Source organism: Enhydra lutris, unplaced genomic scaffold (assembly GCF_002288905.1).
Source record: "Enhydra lutris kenyoni isolate GAN:26980312 unplaced genomic scaffold, ASM228890v2 scaffoldscaffold88, whole genome shotgun sequence".
NCBI classification, from domain to species: domain Eukaryota; kingdom Metazoa; phylum Chordata; class Mammalia; order Carnivora; family Mustelidae; genus Enhydra; species Enhydra lutris.
Genome location: NW_019154172.1, coordinates 4,142,234 through 4,159,974, shown reverse-complemented (window position 1 = coordinate 4,159,974; position 17,741 = coordinate 4,142,234). Strand labels below are relative to the sequence as shown.

The following is a 17,741-nucleotide window of genomic DNA, read 5'->3' as shown; positions in this document are numbered from 1 at the left end:
AGAAATGCTGTGGCCTCCTACTTAGATATATAATCTTGTTAGGACCCTTAATTTTCTCAAGAGAATGTCATTTACTTTCAGCTTAAAAAAAAAAAAAGTTAAAATATGTGTTCGTTTTTAATTGGCAATATGGGTCACACTTGTCATTTCAAACCCACTGCCTCCCAATATCTTTTAGAAATTTAGCTGAAATACTAAGTACAGTTGCCTAGAAAATGTGTAGCTTATTTGTTTCTCTAGATGCTCTAAAGTGGGTTAATCCAGAGAAATAAAAAGCTGTCAATAGATCTAAACTAAATGGTATTGGCTTTTTGTAGCAGAGCTTTTAATGAATAGCTCTTTGTTTAATGATGGCTTCCACCTGTATTGGGGGGAAACAGTAAAAAACCACCCTCTGAAACTCATCTTGATGTTTCTCTTTAAAGGATGTTGTTGAAGACCTTGTTAATTGCCTTCACATTTCTTCTTTAGGAAATCTTTGGAGTAATTTCATTATGGTCTTGGTATACTCCAGTAATAGTAAATCAGTAATAATTATACTTCCTTGAAGCAGTTGGTTTCCCATAACACTGTCATTTACTTAACTGATCAAATTTTCTATTTCACATCAACCATTAGAAACTTCAAGCTAAATTTTTGATCCATTAATATCATGTTTCTAGAGCTCTGTGTTGTGCATTTTCATAATACTCATCAGCCCTGGCCTTCTTTTATACCATCTTTTCCCTTGTTTTTCCTTTCTTTCCTACTTTCTTACAGTTTATTTTATTATCCTATATTTTATATATCTTCATAAGGCACTTAACCACTTAACTTTTTGAAACAAGGCCCAAGTGTAAGTTTAAAATTAGCAAATACAAAAGACACGATCAAGAAAGTGAAAAGATTCCCCAAGAATGGGAAAACATTTTTATAAATCACTTACCTGATAAGAGACATCCATCTAGTATATATGAAGAACTCTTACTAGTTCAACAATAAAAAGACAACACATTGAAAAATGGGTAAAGGATCTAACTAGGAGTTCCTCCAAATAAGATACACGTATGCCAGTAAGCATATGAAAAGATGCTCAGCATCATCAGTCGTTTGCAGGGAAATGGCAGTCAAAATCATGACGAGATACCACTTGACACCCATGAAGGTGGCTATAATCAAAGACAGTAACAAATGTGAGCAAGGCAATGCAGAATTTGGAACCTTCCTATACTACTGGGGAGAATGTAAACTGGTGCAGCCACTGGGAAATAGCAACAGTCCTCGAAAAATTAAGTAGTTATCATATGACCCAGCAATTCCACTCCTGGGTACATACCTAAAGAGAAATGAAACATGTCCACACAAAAGTTCATACCCAAGTGTTCATAGCATCGCTGTTTATAATAGCTTAAAAGTGAAACAATCCAAATGTCCAGCAACTAACGAATGGATAAATAAAATGTGGCATATCTATACAATTGAATGAATATTATTTAGCTATAAATAAGAATGAAGTACCATGAAAACATTATGCTAAGTGGAAGAAGCCAGACTTAAGATGACATATATAGGCAAATCCATAGAGACAGAAAGTAGATTGGGGGTTTCCCAGGGCTGGGGCAGTGAGGAGAAAAGGAGAGAGAATGGGAACAGTTTCACTATGGAGTGATGAAAAATGTCCTAAAATGTATTGTGATGGTTGTACAACTTTATGAATATGCGAAAACCATTGAATTGTACACCTTAAATGGATGGATTCTATCTCAATAAAATTGTTATTTAAAAAAAAAGTCCACGGTCAGGGGGTGGACAAAATTGGTGAAGGGGTGGGGGAGATACCGGCTTCTAGTTATGGAATGCATTAGTCATGAGAATGAAAACCATAGCATCAAAAATAAAAGTCCTAAAAATATTTTAATCAATTCACAAAATACAGTTCATAAGCATTAATAAAAGTAGTCATGCAGATCAAGTGTTTATATTGAAGATGCAAAAGAAATATTTAAGTCTTTATAGCACATTACTATTTATAGCAATTACTATTGACATTTATTTTCTTTTAATTATGAGACTCCCAGCGATAAACGAAACAATAGTCATATTCTACCAATAATAGTATATGTTGATATGTTATTATACACTGCCTATGAATATAACTAGAGCATTTCCATTCTCATTTAAATAAGTAAAATTTTTAGAAAGTTAGGATGTTCGTATATACTTTTCAGAACTCTATAATATATTCTTTAACCTCTATAAAGAAGCAGATAGTAACAGCCTACTTGACTAATTGGATGGGATATATTCAGTTTTGAGTTCAGAGTAAGAAATCTTTAAGACTAAAGAGAATGAAAGTTGCTGCCTTCTTCCCCTCCCAGTGATATTCTTTAATATTTATTTCAGTTCCCGTTATTTTCACTGGAAAATGAACCTGTGTGTAATCCTTCTGATCCTGGTTTTCATGGTGCCTTTTTACATTGGCTATTTTATTGTGAGCAACATCCGACTATGTGAGTATTTGTAAACGTGAGTATTTTACCCTCTTGTGTCAGCACATAGATTGAGATGAGGATTTGTGGGGATTGAGGCTGTGGAGAGCTTCATTTCTATGTTACTTTCAGTAGCGACTGTTGTTTAGGGATGCCTCGCATGCAGCATCTTAAGAAGTTTGGCGCAAAATCAATGTTGACTGATTAGATAATTTGTGCTGCTACAGCTGTATTTCTATTTCCACTATAGTATCTCCCTTAACCTACATCTTAATTTCAGCCAAATGCCTCTTACAGTGATTAGGATGCTTTCTCTAAAAACTTTTATTCCATCACTCATTTGTCAAGTGAACAAGCCAGCCAAATATTAGTATGATTCCATATCTGTAAGTAGAACAAGCTCTTTAACATAGATCTGTTTTACCTTACTGTCCTTCTCCTCTTTCCTAGTACATAAACAGCGTCTGCTCTTCTCCTGTCTCCTGTGGCTGACCTTCATGTACTTCTTCTGGAAACTGGGAGATCCATTTCCCATTCTCAGCCCAAAACATGGTGAGTATATATGTGGTGGGGAGAAGGAAAGAATTGTTTATCATTTCCTAATTTTAAAAAACAACTATTTTTAAACTTCTGATTGTGGGAAATATAGCAAATTATTTCTCTAAAAACAGTATGGTTTTATTTATTTATTTATTTATTTAACAGTGTGGTTTTAAGCTGAATTTCCCTTCATCCTAGGAAATATCAAATACTGGCTTTGGAAACTACTTCTATGATTTTAGAGCAGGAGTTTTTGACCTTCAGTTAGTGAATGAACTTCCAAGAGAGTAAGGGGTGGGGAAAGTTGTCTTTATATTTAAAATTCCTGTTATTGTATGTGGAATTATCAGGAAATATTTGTATGTATATTTGGAGCTGAAGTATCCACAAGCTTTTATTAGACTCCCAAAGGGGTCAGTGACCCAAAAGATAAATGACCATTGCTCAAGTAATGATAAATACTGTCTTTAGGGAGTATATGTATTTTAGGAAAGAGCAATGACATAAAACATTCAGAATTAGTGGATAAAGAAAAGCTTTCTAGGTATCAGTGTCTCTCCTTACACAATAAAGTTCATTTTAAATACAAGAGCAGGAGCGCCTGGCTGGCTCAGTTGGTAGAGCATGCAACTCTTGATCTTGGGGTCATGAGTTCAAGCCCCTTGCTGGGTGTAGAGTTTACGTAAATAAAACTTAGCGAAATCTTCACATACAAGAGCAGATCATAGAGCCGTATTTTCTGTGCTAAAAACCATGAACAATAATCTGTCATCTAATAGTCCTTCCAGAACTACTTCAGAAATATATACATGAATATAGGTATAGATCTGTATGCCACCTGTAATGAACATATTGGCACTTTGATACTGGAGGTTTAAAAAAAATACACATTTGTTCATTTCACTGTCCCGCTATGTCAGGATTCTTATAGCAGAAAACAGAATCTACTCTAACAAATTTAAAGCAGAAAGTGATTTATTTCAGGTTATCAGGGAGTTAATAGAATTTTTAGGAAAGCAAGATGTCAAACTTAAATGCTGCATAGTGAAGAGTAGCATTCAACCATACAACAATAGTCACTGGAGAAAACCCCACTGAAGTTGTCACTACCACTGGGGACCTGTGACATCAGAGATCAGATAGTAGGACTGCTGCAGTCCCAAATGCTGTCCACACTCCCATGTTATTCACTTCTGCCTCTGACGTCTCACATGGGCATTTGAATTTGATACAACCTAGGTACATTCAGAACCTTAGTTTCAAGGAAATCTGGGGAAGAATATTTGGTTTTCCAGATTCTGTAATATAAGAAGACATGCCTGAAAGGCTTTGGAATGAATGTTGAGTAAACCAGTGTCTGGAATCTACCATGAATCCATCTGTGTCTACTCCTTGCCTGTAGCAGGGATCTGGAGGAAAGAGGTTATAAGATTGTGCTGCAGGAGGATCAGAAAAAATGCACAGTTTTAAAAAGCATATACAGGGGTGCCTGGGTGGCTCTCAGTCAGTTAAGTGTCTGCCTTCAGCTCAGGTCATGATGTCAGGGTCCTGGGATCAAGTTTCTAGAGCTATTCTCAGGACATTCCTTCACATTTTGTTTTTCTAGAAAATACCTATTCTTGCAATATTTAACTCTTGTCCATTCTAGATTTTTCTGGCCATCATGAAGATACTAATTGCTCCCACCTCAGTGTACTTACATCACCTATAGCAATTTTAATTACTTGTTACCTTTTCTGACTTCCTCATTAACTCACAAGCCCCCTGAGGACCCTGGGGTCAAAAACTACATCTTACTTATTTTTCTATCCCCAGTGTCTAGAGTGGAACCTAGCACATAAATGTTTAATGCATGTTTATTGAATCAGTGAATAAAAAAACAATCTTAATCTCTCCAAGGTACTAGATGAGTTTAAGAATGTAACACTCTGGATAGGATTTTAGGATTTGCTAATATGATTTGCATGCACATGTCCATATAGGGAAAGATTTGGAGTACAGAGGCCCTGACAATATAGCTCTCCTATAAACTATTTCAAGGAAGCCCAAGAGGGAGAAATTTGTGATATCAGAAATGAGGGACAAGAATTATAAAAGGACCCCAAAGCTGCTTTCAATAATAGCACAAGCTAACACACAGCCCAAAGACAAGACTCTGGTGTCTGTCTCCAGCTTTCTTCTTGTGAGCAGTCAGTTCACACGACCTGTGTAGCCAGACCGTGCCTGAGGGGAGATGAAGACTATCACATCTTTGGTATCTTCATCTTTTTTTCAAAATTCTGTAGAGATATCCTAAAGAAGACACTAGCGGGAAGAGCTAGGGAAATAGTTTCTGTTTTAGTTTTCCTTTGTGCTCCAGGAAATAAGCATTTTGGTTTTATGTCCAGTGTCTTCATTTGACTAAATGAAGTCATTCATTTGACTAAAAGAAATAAGTAGAAAGAACAGTTTAGGCAATGGATAAGAAGCAGCCAGGCTTACCCTGCCATCTTAGAGCTTTTCTAGGACTATCCCAACAACCAGTATTTATTACTGTAGAGACCACAAAAAGACTGCAGGACCCCATCCTTACCTATAATGAAAAGATGTCTGTGGAAGTACTCCTTGTGCAGTGCCTGAACCAAGGAAGATGAGAAGGCATTCCATACTGGGAAGGAGTAAAGGAGGCTAAGAAGGTTTATGAAGTGCACAAAAAAATAAATAATAAATAAAAAGTGTATGAAACTAGAAAGAATCTGCGTGAGCAAATGGCAACAGTGAGATGGTTTTCCACATGCCACTTCGTCCTCCTGACTTTACACTTATTAGCTAGAAAACAAGTAACAATTGACCTTAGCTTTATAGAAATGCTAAGATTACGTAGATTGTATCTTCAAAGTACTTTAGACCAGGAAAAGATATTTAATAAAGGGACACCACCTTAAAGGGAATAAAAGTAGAGGGGGCATTTTTCTAGTTTTTTATATTCAATAACCTACATTAATCCCTTGATTTTTTTTGTTACTGGATAATTTTATATCTATAGTCAATAAACATTTGCTGAACACCTTCCATGTGCCAGGCAGTAAGAAAATCAAAGGTCAGTAAGACATGATTCCTTCCTATAAAGAGGATGTAAAGAGGTATGTGGGAAGTAGAGTCAACAGAATTTGGATAAGGATTTAGTCATTCATATAACATTCCACAAATTTTTTTGAATACCTAGTTTTATTTTGAGTGCTGGGGACACAACCATGAATGAAACAAACTTGGTTTCTGCCCTCCTGAAACTTACCCTCTGGCAGGGAGGACTGAACAGTAAATATATAAACAAATAATTGCCAGTTGTGATTATTATCAAGGAGCAAACAGGTTGGGGTGCCTGGGTGGCTCAGCAGGTTAAATCCTCTGCCTTTGGCTCAGGTCATGATCTCAGGGTCCTGGGATCAAGCCCCGCATCGGGCTCTCTGCTCAGCAGGGAGCCTGCTTCCTCCTCTCTCTCTCTCTGCCTGTCTCTCTGCCTACTTGTGATCTCTGTCAAATAAATAAATAAAAATCTTTAAAAAAAAAAAAAAGAAAAAAGGAGCAAACAGGTTACTGTGGTAGACAACAATGTAGATAAGGATGTCAAATTAGATGCCAGTGGTTAGAGTCAGCCTTTATGAGGAAGTATTTAAGCTGAGATTTAAAGGACAAGACCAAAGCTAGACCCAGCAAGAAGGCACAAGAGACATCATGTAAAGCCCTGAGGTTAAAAAAAAAAAAAAAAAAAAGACTGGTACATTCAAGGGGGAGCAAGAGGCAGAATGGAGACTAGTGGTATAGACTTCTCTATTTTGGTGACTAGATAGTTGATGTCATTTTCTAGAAAAGGTAGTGCAGAAGAAGGAAGATAATTCAAACTTGGCATATGTTGAATTTGAGTTGCCTATGCACATCCAAGTGATATTCATCAGGCAGTTGGATACAGAAGTTGGCAACTTAGGAGGAAGGTATGGATTTATTAGTCCTTATGGAAATAATTCCAGGAATTGAAAAAATTAGGCACCATCAGCTAAACACCATTGGATAAACCTGGGAAAATAGCCAAGATCACCCATGGAAAATGTATAGAGTGAAATGAAACAGGATCGGGCCCATTCTGAGCAGAGAAGACCCAAGATAATAACAACTAGAGAAGTTAAAGGGCAACTGAGAGAAATGGTATAAAAGCCAAGAAAGAAAAATAATTTTAAATAACAATGATTCAGTTGCCTGGCTAGCTCAGTTAGTAGAGCATGACACTAAACAACAATGATTCATGTCATGAAAGATCAAATAAAGCATGGATTGGGAAAATGTCATTGAATTTTACAACCAGAAGAAAATTCATGACCATACTATAGTAATGGTGAAGAGCATAGGTTGTAGAGCTACACTGCTTGTTTTTGAATCTTAACTCTGCCACTAGCTGTGTGGCCTTGCCTAAGTTACTTACCCTCTCAGTGCTTCTGTTTCCGCATCTATAAAGTGAGGTTTTCCATAATACCTGCCTCATAGGGCTGTCATGAGGAGTAAATGAGTTAATACTGCTTCAAACAGTTCCTGGTACATAACAGGTGTTGATGAATGTTGCTCTACTATTGCCATTATGATTATTAGTGAAAGCAATTTTCTTCAGGTAGGAGAATGGAATGGAAGCCAAATGGCAGCCAGTTGAAGAATAAATGGAGGTGAAGAAGAGGTGATAGTAAGTGTGAGTTCCTTTCAAAAAGTTTGGCTTTTATAGGGGAAATAGAGGATTGGCGACTAGAGATAAACTCAAGGCTAAATCAGACTTTCTTAGGAAGGAGACTTGAAACTGAAGGAAAAGAACCAGCCAGGAAGGAAATATTGAAGATAGAGAGGACAGGTGATGGAACAAGATTCTGGAGGCAGTAGAAAGGAAATAAGATCAAAGCGCAGGTAGAGAAGTCTTAGGTTTCCACACTGTCTTGTTTGAGGGGAACAAGTTGGGAAGATAATTGCAGATGTGAATATAGTAGAAGGAAGTATATATCTAATAACTTCTATAATAGGGGCATTAGCTACTGAGAACAAGGATTGGGAAAATGAATTCAAGATTTTCTGCTGGATGGGAGTGGTGCAACACCTGGTGGCTCAGGCGGATACATGTCTGACTCTTGGTTTCAGCTCAGATCATGAGCTCAGTGAGATCCTGTGAGATCAAGTCCGGTATCAGGCTCTGCACTCAGTGGGGAGTCTGCTTGAGGTTCTGTCTCCCCCTCTCCCTCTGCCCCTCCCCACCATGTGCTTGTGCACGCTCTCTCTCTCTCTCTCTAAAATAAAAAAAAATTTTAATTTAATTAATTTATTTATTTGAGAGAGAGAGAGAACAGAGGGAGAAGGAGAAAAGACTCCCCTCTGAGCAGGGAACCGACATGGGGCTAGATCCAGTACCCCGAGATCACGACCTGAGCTGTAGGCAGATGCCTAACTAACTGAGTACCAAAGCACCCCTAAAATAATTTTTTTTTTCTTTTTTTTAAGATTTAGTCTGCTGAGGGAATTGGGAAGAAATGGCTGACCAAGGACAGGAGAAGAATTCCTCAGTAGTGTTGTAAGCTCTATTAAGACTAGAGACCATAAATCTGTAATGGCACCAATATCACAATGCACTCTAGCTGTTTTAGCAGCTCAGTCATGGGCACAGGGAAGATAGAGTGTTAGATTGATCCAAGATAGGGAGTTTTCAGGATCAACGCTGAAGAAAGACAGTCAGGACAGTGTCCTAATAAGAGAAGTTGAAGCAAACAAGCTTGGAGCTTAGACTCTGTGAAGAAGGAAATGGAAGGTAGGAAAAAGCAGAAGATTATAGAGACCAGAGGTCACAAAGAGCTCTAAAATGGTGTAGTGGAAGCACAGGAGCAGGAGGACCAGAATATTGGAATTTCGGTTTCAAAGCCAACAAAATTCCTGAATGGCAGCTCTGGTGTTAGGCCAGAGTGAATAATGCTGAAGTGGATTCCATCCTTGAAACAGGAAGGGAAAACAAAACTAGTTTTGTTCTGTGATTCCAAGCTTCCTGGCTTATTCTTCAGCATTGCTTTCTCTCATTTATCCCAAATATCCATGGCGTTTATTTTAACTACTAATTATCAGCATTCTCAAATAATCAGAAACAAGTGATAATTAGAATACAACTGATAATCTAAAACTCACGTATCTGCCTTTAAGATACTCATGTATAAATTCAGCTCATCTGTGAGATACCTTATGTGTTTATGGACAAAAATGAGTAAGACATAAGCTTATAAGACTTAAGAGCTTATTATGACCTAAGAGCGAAGTGTGTATCTTGATGGTAAGTATAGTGGAAAGTGTTACCTGGTATTTCTACTTTTCCAGCAGATTTACTTTCCTAACATTATTTTGCCAAAGCTTTTACTACTAAAAGTGCTTTGCTAGAGTTCACACTACCTTAAGTCAAAAAGTATTATCTGCAAATATTATTTTAGCATTATCATTGCCCAGCAATAGAGATGATTCTAGAAGCATATGAGATAGGAGGAAAATCCGTAGACTTTTATATAGTTATTATGGAAGATCTACATATAGATAATTGAATTTTTAAATTTAATATTGATAATTAAAATTTTGCTTATTTAAGTTGTATGTAATGGTTGAGGTTTTCTGTCATTTTTCCCCCTTGCAATGCCATTTTATCTTTATCACTTTGATGTTTTTAGGGATTTTGTCCATAGAACAGCTCATCAGCCGGGTAGGTGTGATTGGTGTGACTCTCATGGCTCTTCTTTCTGGATTTGGTGCTGTCAACTGCCCGTACACGTACATGTCCTATTTCCTCAGGTAAAAAAGAACTTTGTCTCTTTTTTTTTTTCCTATTACTTCATGAATACATATGTCCTAGCATGCCATCATCATTAATACTTAAATATGAGATCTGTGACACTGCTTTTTTAATTCTTCCTTCTGTCTTTAAAGACACTGTCCTAGGAATCTCTCCAAATAAATAATCTTATCACTTATATTATTTGCCCTTTGTTTGTCCTACATTCACTTATTTTTAAAATGGTTATTTTGGGGCACCTGAGTAACTCGGTTGAGTGTTCCACTCTTAATTTCTGCTCAGGTCATGATCTTGGGGTTGTGAGACTGAGATTGAGCCCCACATTGGGCTCTGCACTCAGCAGAGAGTCTGCTTGAGATCCCCTCTCTCCCTCTCCCTTTTACCCCCATTCATAGGCATACACTCACTCACTCTCTCTCTCTCTAAAATAAATAAATCTTTTTAAAAATGGTGATTTCAGTCAGATTCTCCTTACTTCCTCTTACACTTTTTAAAGGCACATGTCTCATGCAATGTGAGCTAATCCCCACTTCGGTAAATCAGTTCCTCCTAGAAGTAGAATGGTAGAAGGCAATGCCAAGTTGTAAGAGTGCTTACATGTGCATCATAAATGTCATTGGCTCAAAGCTAAGAAAGACTATAAGAGAGTCAGTTACCTTCCACTGCCCTGAGACTGCAAAACTTTTAGCTATAAAAAAAAAATGACAGCAAAAGCATTTTTGCTTTGTATAGTCATTTTAGTATTCTCTAGAAAAAGGTCCTTGAATTACTGGGTAACAACTAAGGTTTATGTGTTTCTCCAGCTGTCTTGTATTTATTATGCCCAAGGATGGGATCCCCAAACATTGCTAACAGTTTGTGCCTATTATAGAAATGTGACTGATGCAGATATTCTAGCCCTGGAACGGCGACTGCTCCAAACCATGGATATGATCATCAGCAAAAAGAAAAGGTAAGATATCAGCACATTAAAAAACTTGTACTCCTAGAATTTCTCGACAAGAAATGTGACTATGAATTGGGGCTAACAGGGAATTTCATCTTACTTATTGTTGTAATAAATTAAGGTACCATCAAAGACTTAGTGTCTAGTCTTACATGAAAGAAATTTTCAAATTCCACTTATTTCCTGACTTTAGATAAATTCTCCTGAGATTAGCTATTAATATAATGTTTACATTTGAAGGTATTCTGCGTTGGATGCTCTAAAAGTCTATTGCCCTAAATTTTTATAAACTTCTGCGTGCCTGATTTCAATCTTTTCAACTTCCTTTTCTCCAACACTTTGAAAAATCCTTCAAGTCTGCTAGCTATTGTCATTTTATCATTTAAGAAGCACTTTCACAATGTATGCTCCTAAAGTGGCATTTCTAGAAATCTATATCACAGTGAGTCACAGCCTAGGCTGTATACTCAGACCGTCTGAATTTGAATCCTTGGCCCACAATGCACAGTGTGGCCTTGAGGTATTACTTTATGTCTTGGTTTCCTCATCTGTAAAATGGAAATAATGAGTTGACATGTAGAACTCTTAGAACAGTGAACCACACAGAGCTGAGGAATACTATTGAACTTATTAATAGTCTCTGGAGGACAGTCATTAGGTTTTAGTGTTTTGTCTTCATTTATTCATTCATGTATTTTCATTCTCTTAGTAATTATAGGAAGCCTAGTTTATGCTATGTACTGCACTAAATGCTGAACTCATAGAGATAGAATGAGGAACAAGATAAGTTACTGGGGTGCCTGGGTGGCTCAGTTGGTTAAGCGCCTGTCTTCGGTTCAGGTCATGATCCCAGGGTCCTGGGATCAAGCCCTGAGACATCAGGCTCCCGGCTTGGGGGGGAACCTGCTTCTCCCTCTGCCTCTGCCCTTCCCCAACCCCCAACTTGTGTTCTTTCTTGTGTGAGCTCCCTCTCTCTCTGTCTCTGTAACAAATAAAATCTTTCTTTAAAAAAGATAACTTACTGACTTCATGAGGCTCATTCGTCTACTGTCTTTTTTAAAGTTCTATTACCCAAATAAAAACAATGACATAGAGGTTTTAAATTGCATGAGTGTTTCTGCATTTCATGTTTTGTCTTTCAACATTTTTCTATAGTAAGACCCAGAGTCATGTCAAAGAAGGCTTAATATAAGAGATAACATAGACTTTAGAATGATAAAGAGGGCCTGATTTACCAGCTCATTATTGATCTCCACTTCTGTACATCTGTCCTAGAGTATTAATTCACATGTTGGATATACATTTATTCTTTGCATTTTGTTCACATTGATTCTATACAGTTTATTTTACATAAAAATGTAAATTTAGATTTAAAAAACATAACAGTAAAAGCAGCATTATTCAATATTGAAAGATGATTATAAAGGAATAATACTATTTTGGTTCCTGTGATTGTTCTCCCATATACTATACTTCTTTCATTCATATGGAGAGATGAAAGTAATGACCCATGTCAAGTGTGGATGTACACTTTATTTAAGATTTATTTGAGAGAGTGGGCATGAGTGCACGAGCAGGCAGGAGGGGCAGAGGGAGAAGCATGCTTCCTGCTGAGCAGGGAGCCCCTCATGGGCTCGATCCCAGGACCTGAACTGAAGGCTTGCTGAACCAACTGAGCCATCCAGGCGTCCTCCATACTGTTTTCCACAGTCAGTGCACTAGTTTGCATTCCCACCCATAGTGCACAAGGGTTCCCTTTTCTTCCACATCCTTGCCAACACTTGTTATTCTTGTCTTTTTTTATTGTATCCATTGTGGCTGGCATGAGATGATATCTCATTGTGGTTTTGTTTTGCATTTACCTGATTGGTGATGTTGAGCATCTTCTCATGTATCTGTTAGGCATCTGTATGTCTTTAGAATAATGTCTGTTCAGGTCCTCTGCCTACTTTTAATCAGATTGTCTTTTTGGTGTTGAGTTGTATAAAGTTCCTTATACATTTTGGATATTAACCCCTTCTTGGATACATCATTTGCAAATATCTTCTGCCATTCAGTAGGTTGTCTTTTTGTTTTACTGGTTTCCTTCGCTGTGCAAAAGCTTTCTATTTTGATGTTGTCCCAATAGTTTATTCTTACATTTGTTTCCCTCAACAGAGGAGACATATCCAGAAAAATATTTCTAAAGTTAATGTCCAAGAGATTACTACTGGTGTTTTCTTCTAGGAGTTTTATGGTTTCAGGTCTCATGTTTAGGTCTTAATCCATTTTGAGTTTATTTTTACATATAGTGTGAGAAGGTGGTCCAGGTATATTCTCATGTAGTTGTCGGGTTTTCCCAGCACCATTTATCTAAGAGACTGTCCTTTCCCTTTGTATATTCTTGCCTCCTTTGTTATAGATTGAGTATGTAAGTGTGGATTTGTTTCTGGGCTTTCTATTTCATTCCATTGATCCATATTGTTTTTGATTACTATAGCTTTGTAGTACATCTGGAACTCCAGGACTGTGATACCTCCGGTTTTGTTCTTCCTTCTCAAGATTGACTTGGATATGTGGGGTCTTCTGAGGTTCATTACAAAATTTTGTACAATTTGTTTTAGTTCTATGAAAAAGGCTGTTGATATTTGACAGGGATTGCACTGAATCTGTACATTGCCTTGGAGAGTATGGACATTTTAATAATATAAATTATTCCAATCAATGAACATGGAATATCTTTACATTTGTTTGTCTTCTTCAATGTGTTTTATCAGTATTTTAGAGGTCTCAGAGTACAGGTCTTCTACTGCCTGGGTATTTTGTTCATTTTTGGTGCAGTTATGTGACTGTATTTTCTTTCTTTCTGGAAATAGTTTATTTCTTTCTTATGATTTTGGATGCCTTTCATTTTTTCTTGTCAGATTGTTATAGCTAGGACTTAGAGTACTGTGCTGGATAAAAGCAGTAAGAATGGACATCCTTGTTCTCTTCCTGAACTTAGAGGAAAAGCTCTCAGTTTTTCACCTTTGAGTATGAGGTTAGCTATGGGTTTTTCATATACGTCCTTTTTTATGGTGAGATATATTCCTTCTGAACCCACTTTGTTGAGAGTTTTATGATCAAATACTGAGTTTCGTCAAAGGCTTTTCTATTGGGATGAATATATGGGGCTCTTTTATTTTTTTTTAAGATTTTATATATTTATTTGACAGAGAGATCACAAGTAGGCAGAGAGGCAGGCAGAGAGAGAGGGAGAAGCAGGCTCCCGGCTGAGCAGAGAGCCCGATGTGGGGCTCGATCCCAGGACCCTGGATCATGACCTGAGCTGAAGGCAGAGGCTTAACCCACTGAACCACCCAGGCACCCCTATATAAAAGATATATATCTCTCTCTTCATATCATCCTTTTCTTCTACTTAGAGCCTTTTCTTTTCATTCAATGAAGTCCCTTTAACATTTCTTTTAAGGCCAAATTAGTGGTAATGAACTCCTTTAAGTTCTTTTATTTTTTTAAAGATTTATTTATTTATTTGATAGAAAGACACACAGCAAGAGAGGGAACACAAACAGAGGGAGTGGGAGAGGGAGAAGCAGGCTTCCCACCAAGCAGGGAGCCTGATGCAGGGCTCAATCCCAGGATCCTGGGATCACGGCCTGAGCTGAAGGCGGATGCTTAATGACTGAGCCACCCAGGTGCCTCTGAACTCCTTTAACTCTGGGAAACTCTCTCCTTCTATTCTGAATGATAACCTTGCCAGGTAGAGTATTCTTGCATGTAGGTTTTTTCCCTTTCAGCACTTTGAATATATTATACCATTCCTTTTTGTTCTGCAGAGTTTCTGCTAAAAAATCAGACAATAGCCTTGTGGGATTTCCCTTATGTATAACTATTTGCTTCTTGCCGCTTTTAAGAGTCTCTTCAGTAGTTGACATTTTAATTACAATATGTCATGGTGTGGACCTCAATGGGTTTATCTTGTTTGGAATTCTTTGCATCCTAGGCCAAGATGTCTGTTTTCTTCCCCAGGTTAGGGAAGTTTTCTGCTATTTTTTAAATAAGTTTCCTGCCCCTTTCTCTCTCTCTTCTTCTGGGACCCCTATAATATGAGTGTTTGTTTACTTGATATTGTCCAAGAAATCCCTTAACCTTCCCTTATTTTTTTTAATTCTCCTTTCTTTTTGCTGTTCAGCTTAGGTGGCTCGCATTACCTTGTCCTCTAGATCACTAATTCATTCTTCTGCATCCACTAATCTGGGTTAATTCCCTCTAGTATATTTTTCATTTCAGTTATTATATCCCTCAACTCTGGTTCTTTTTATATTTTCTATCTCTTTGTTAAAGTTCTCACTGAGTTCTTTCACCCTTCTCTCCTGTCTGGTGAACATCTTTATGATCATGATTTTATACTCTTTATCAGGCATATTGCTTGTCTCCATTTCATTTATCTCCTTCCGTTCTTTTTATGAAGTTTTATCTTGTTCTCTAGTTTGAAGCATGTTCCTCTCTCTCATTTTGCCTGCCTTTCTGTGCCTGTTCTATCAATTTGGTAGAACAGCTACTTCTCTTAAACTTGAGGGAATGCCCCTGTGTATGGTCATCCTCTGTGTAGACTGTGTGGCTGGTAATTTTGGTTAACTGACTGGAGCTGTGGCTGGCATGGGCTGGGGGTCCTGTAGCACTCCATTCTGGGTCTGGGATGTTCAGAGCTGAAGTGGGTGTGGTCCGGGATGGTCCTGGAGCTCTCTGTACAGAGAGTGCCTCAGCAGGATAGCTGAAGGTAAATTGGGGTGGGGAGGGGGGGCACATGTCGTGGGCCTCTCTCTACGGAGAGCTCTGCAAAATAGCTGCAGCTGCAATGAGTATGAGCCAGGATGTCTTAGGGCATTCCACAAAGGAAGCACCCTGAAGGGTGCTTGGAAGGGGTGGTTGGAGCCAAAGCTGCCACAGGCCAGAATGCTCCACTCAGGGAGTGCCCTGGCAGGACACCTGGCACTGAAGTAGGCACAGGCCAGAGGTTCCCAAGGTGCTCCATACAGTGAGTACCCTGGCAGGGTGGCTAGAGCGAGAGCTAAAGCATCCATGAGCCAGGAGGTCCCAGAGTGCTCTGCATCAGGGGGGCACCAGCAAGCCATCTGCAACTGAACTGGTGTGGGCCTGGTGCTTTGCACCTTTGCACCTGTGTCACCTGGTAAGATGGGTGGAGCTCTAGTGACCAGGGTGTCCCAGTGTGCATGGTGTGGGCCAGGGTGCTTTGCACCTTTGCACCTGTGTCACCTGGTGAGATGGGTGGAGCTCTAGTGACCAGGGTGTCCCAGTGTGCATGGTTTTGAGCCTCCCTTGGTGGGACAGCTGAGGATGATGTGGTCTAGGAGCCCACTGAGATGGTAATCTGACTAGTGTGCCCAGCCCCTGCTCCTATCTATACTCTCAAGGTGGAGGGGAAACATAAACTATGGTGCTTGCCAGCCCCTTCCACCTGAAGGGAGTTTCAGCAGTTCCTCTGCTGTCTGATAGGGTTCTAGAGCTGGTTCCTTTATATTCTATTTGCTATTCTAAACCACAGCTTTTTTTCTGTGCCTCAGAGCAGACAAATCTGCTCACGATCCTTCAGTACTATTCTTTCCCCCTGCCCATTCTCCCCAGCCCTGCATTTCACAGCATTGGGGGTGGAGGGGTTCCCTTTGAGTTTCCGTCTGTTTTATTGTTCTCTATGTGGTCTATCTTTTGTTATACAGAAGCTGTTTAGTCAGCCCTCAGTTATTCTTCAGGAGGAATTACTCTATAAATAGGTGTAGATTTGATGTGTCTATAGAGGAGGTAAGTTCAGAGTCTTCCTACATCACCATCTTCAGCCTTTTCCTTGGATGTGTTCTTTTAAGCCGTTTCATCATAGTGGTTAGGAATTCCTTTCCCATGGTTAGGAATTGGCCTTGAGCCATACATGTATCCCTATAGGTTCTGTCTAGTCGGAATCTGGGATGGTTTGTGGTCCTGCAGTAGATCTTATTAATTTGAGTGGCTCTCAGAAGAGTCAGCCTTCCAACTTGGCCTAATTAGCACAGCAGTGGAGCTAATAGGACAGACAGGCAGCTAACATGACAACACTGGGACCCTTGGGATTCATACTAGAAAAACTGTTTTCATAAACACTGATAGTTGGGGAGTAGTGGCCAGAAAACCATTTTTTAATTTAACAGCAGAGGGCCATAGTGAGATGTCATGCAAGAAAAGTAACATCTGTTATGTACAAGAGATAATGGTTGAAAATTGCAAGAAAGAGGCACACTGCGTTCTCACTTGAAACACTAAAGAGAAGATGAGGTTTATAGTATTTGAAAAACCTTCCTCAAAAACCTAGTTCAGTTAGTATGAACATGCTGGTTTAGTGGTCAGAACCTTTAGCTTTTTTCAGGCTGAGAGAGTTAAGTCATCTGTTACATTGTTTTGTTTTTCTGTTGACTTAGATATTAAAGCTTTTATTTTGGTAATCTTTGATATAGCTGGAATATAGCCTGTATTCACAAACAATATTAATATAATTTTGAAATCGTGGTCCTGTGGAAGATAGAAAATACAGCTATGTAACTACACTATGGTATAATGAAAAGAACTTAAACTAGACAATCACTTTATTTTTTTTATTTTATTTTTTTTAAGATTTTACCTATTTATTTGACAAAGAGATCCCAAGTAGGCAGAGAGGCAGGCAGAGAGAGGAAGCAGGCTCCCTGCTGAGCAAAGAGCCCGACGTGGGGCTCAATCCCAGGACACTTGAGATTGTGACCTGAGCTGAAGGCAGAGGCCCAACCCATTGAGCCACCCAGGCGCCCCTAGACAGTCACTTTATAATAAGCATGTTAAGTGATCTTGGGCACATCTTGACGGTCTTAGTTTCCTCATAGAATGATGGGGCTAACTAAAGGGTCTCTAGGATTCCTTTCAGCTCATAAATTCTGAATTTATAATTTTCAGTTTG

General features: G+C 38.6%; 1 protein-coding gene across 2 annotated transcripts in view; it reads left to right on the top strand.

The window, feature by feature from the left end:
* Window positions 1-17,741, top strand: part of LOC111162009 (G protein-coupled receptor 89A) — a 56,896-nt gene that overhangs the window by 12,258 nt on the left and 26,897 nt on the right. For both annotated transcript variants that reach the window (XM_022526144.1, XM_022526142.1), the window contains exons 4-7: window positions 2,383-2,489; window positions 2,919-3,020; window positions 9,716-9,836; window positions 10,709-10,789. In XM_022526144.1, coding sequence (XP_022381852.1) covers window positions 2,383-2,489; window positions 2,919-3,020; window positions 9,716-9,836; window positions 10,709-10,789 — 411 coding nt within the window. The remainder of the gene's footprint in view (window positions 1-2,382; window positions 2,490-2,918; window positions 3,021-9,715; window positions 9,837-10,708; window positions 10,790-17,741) is intronic.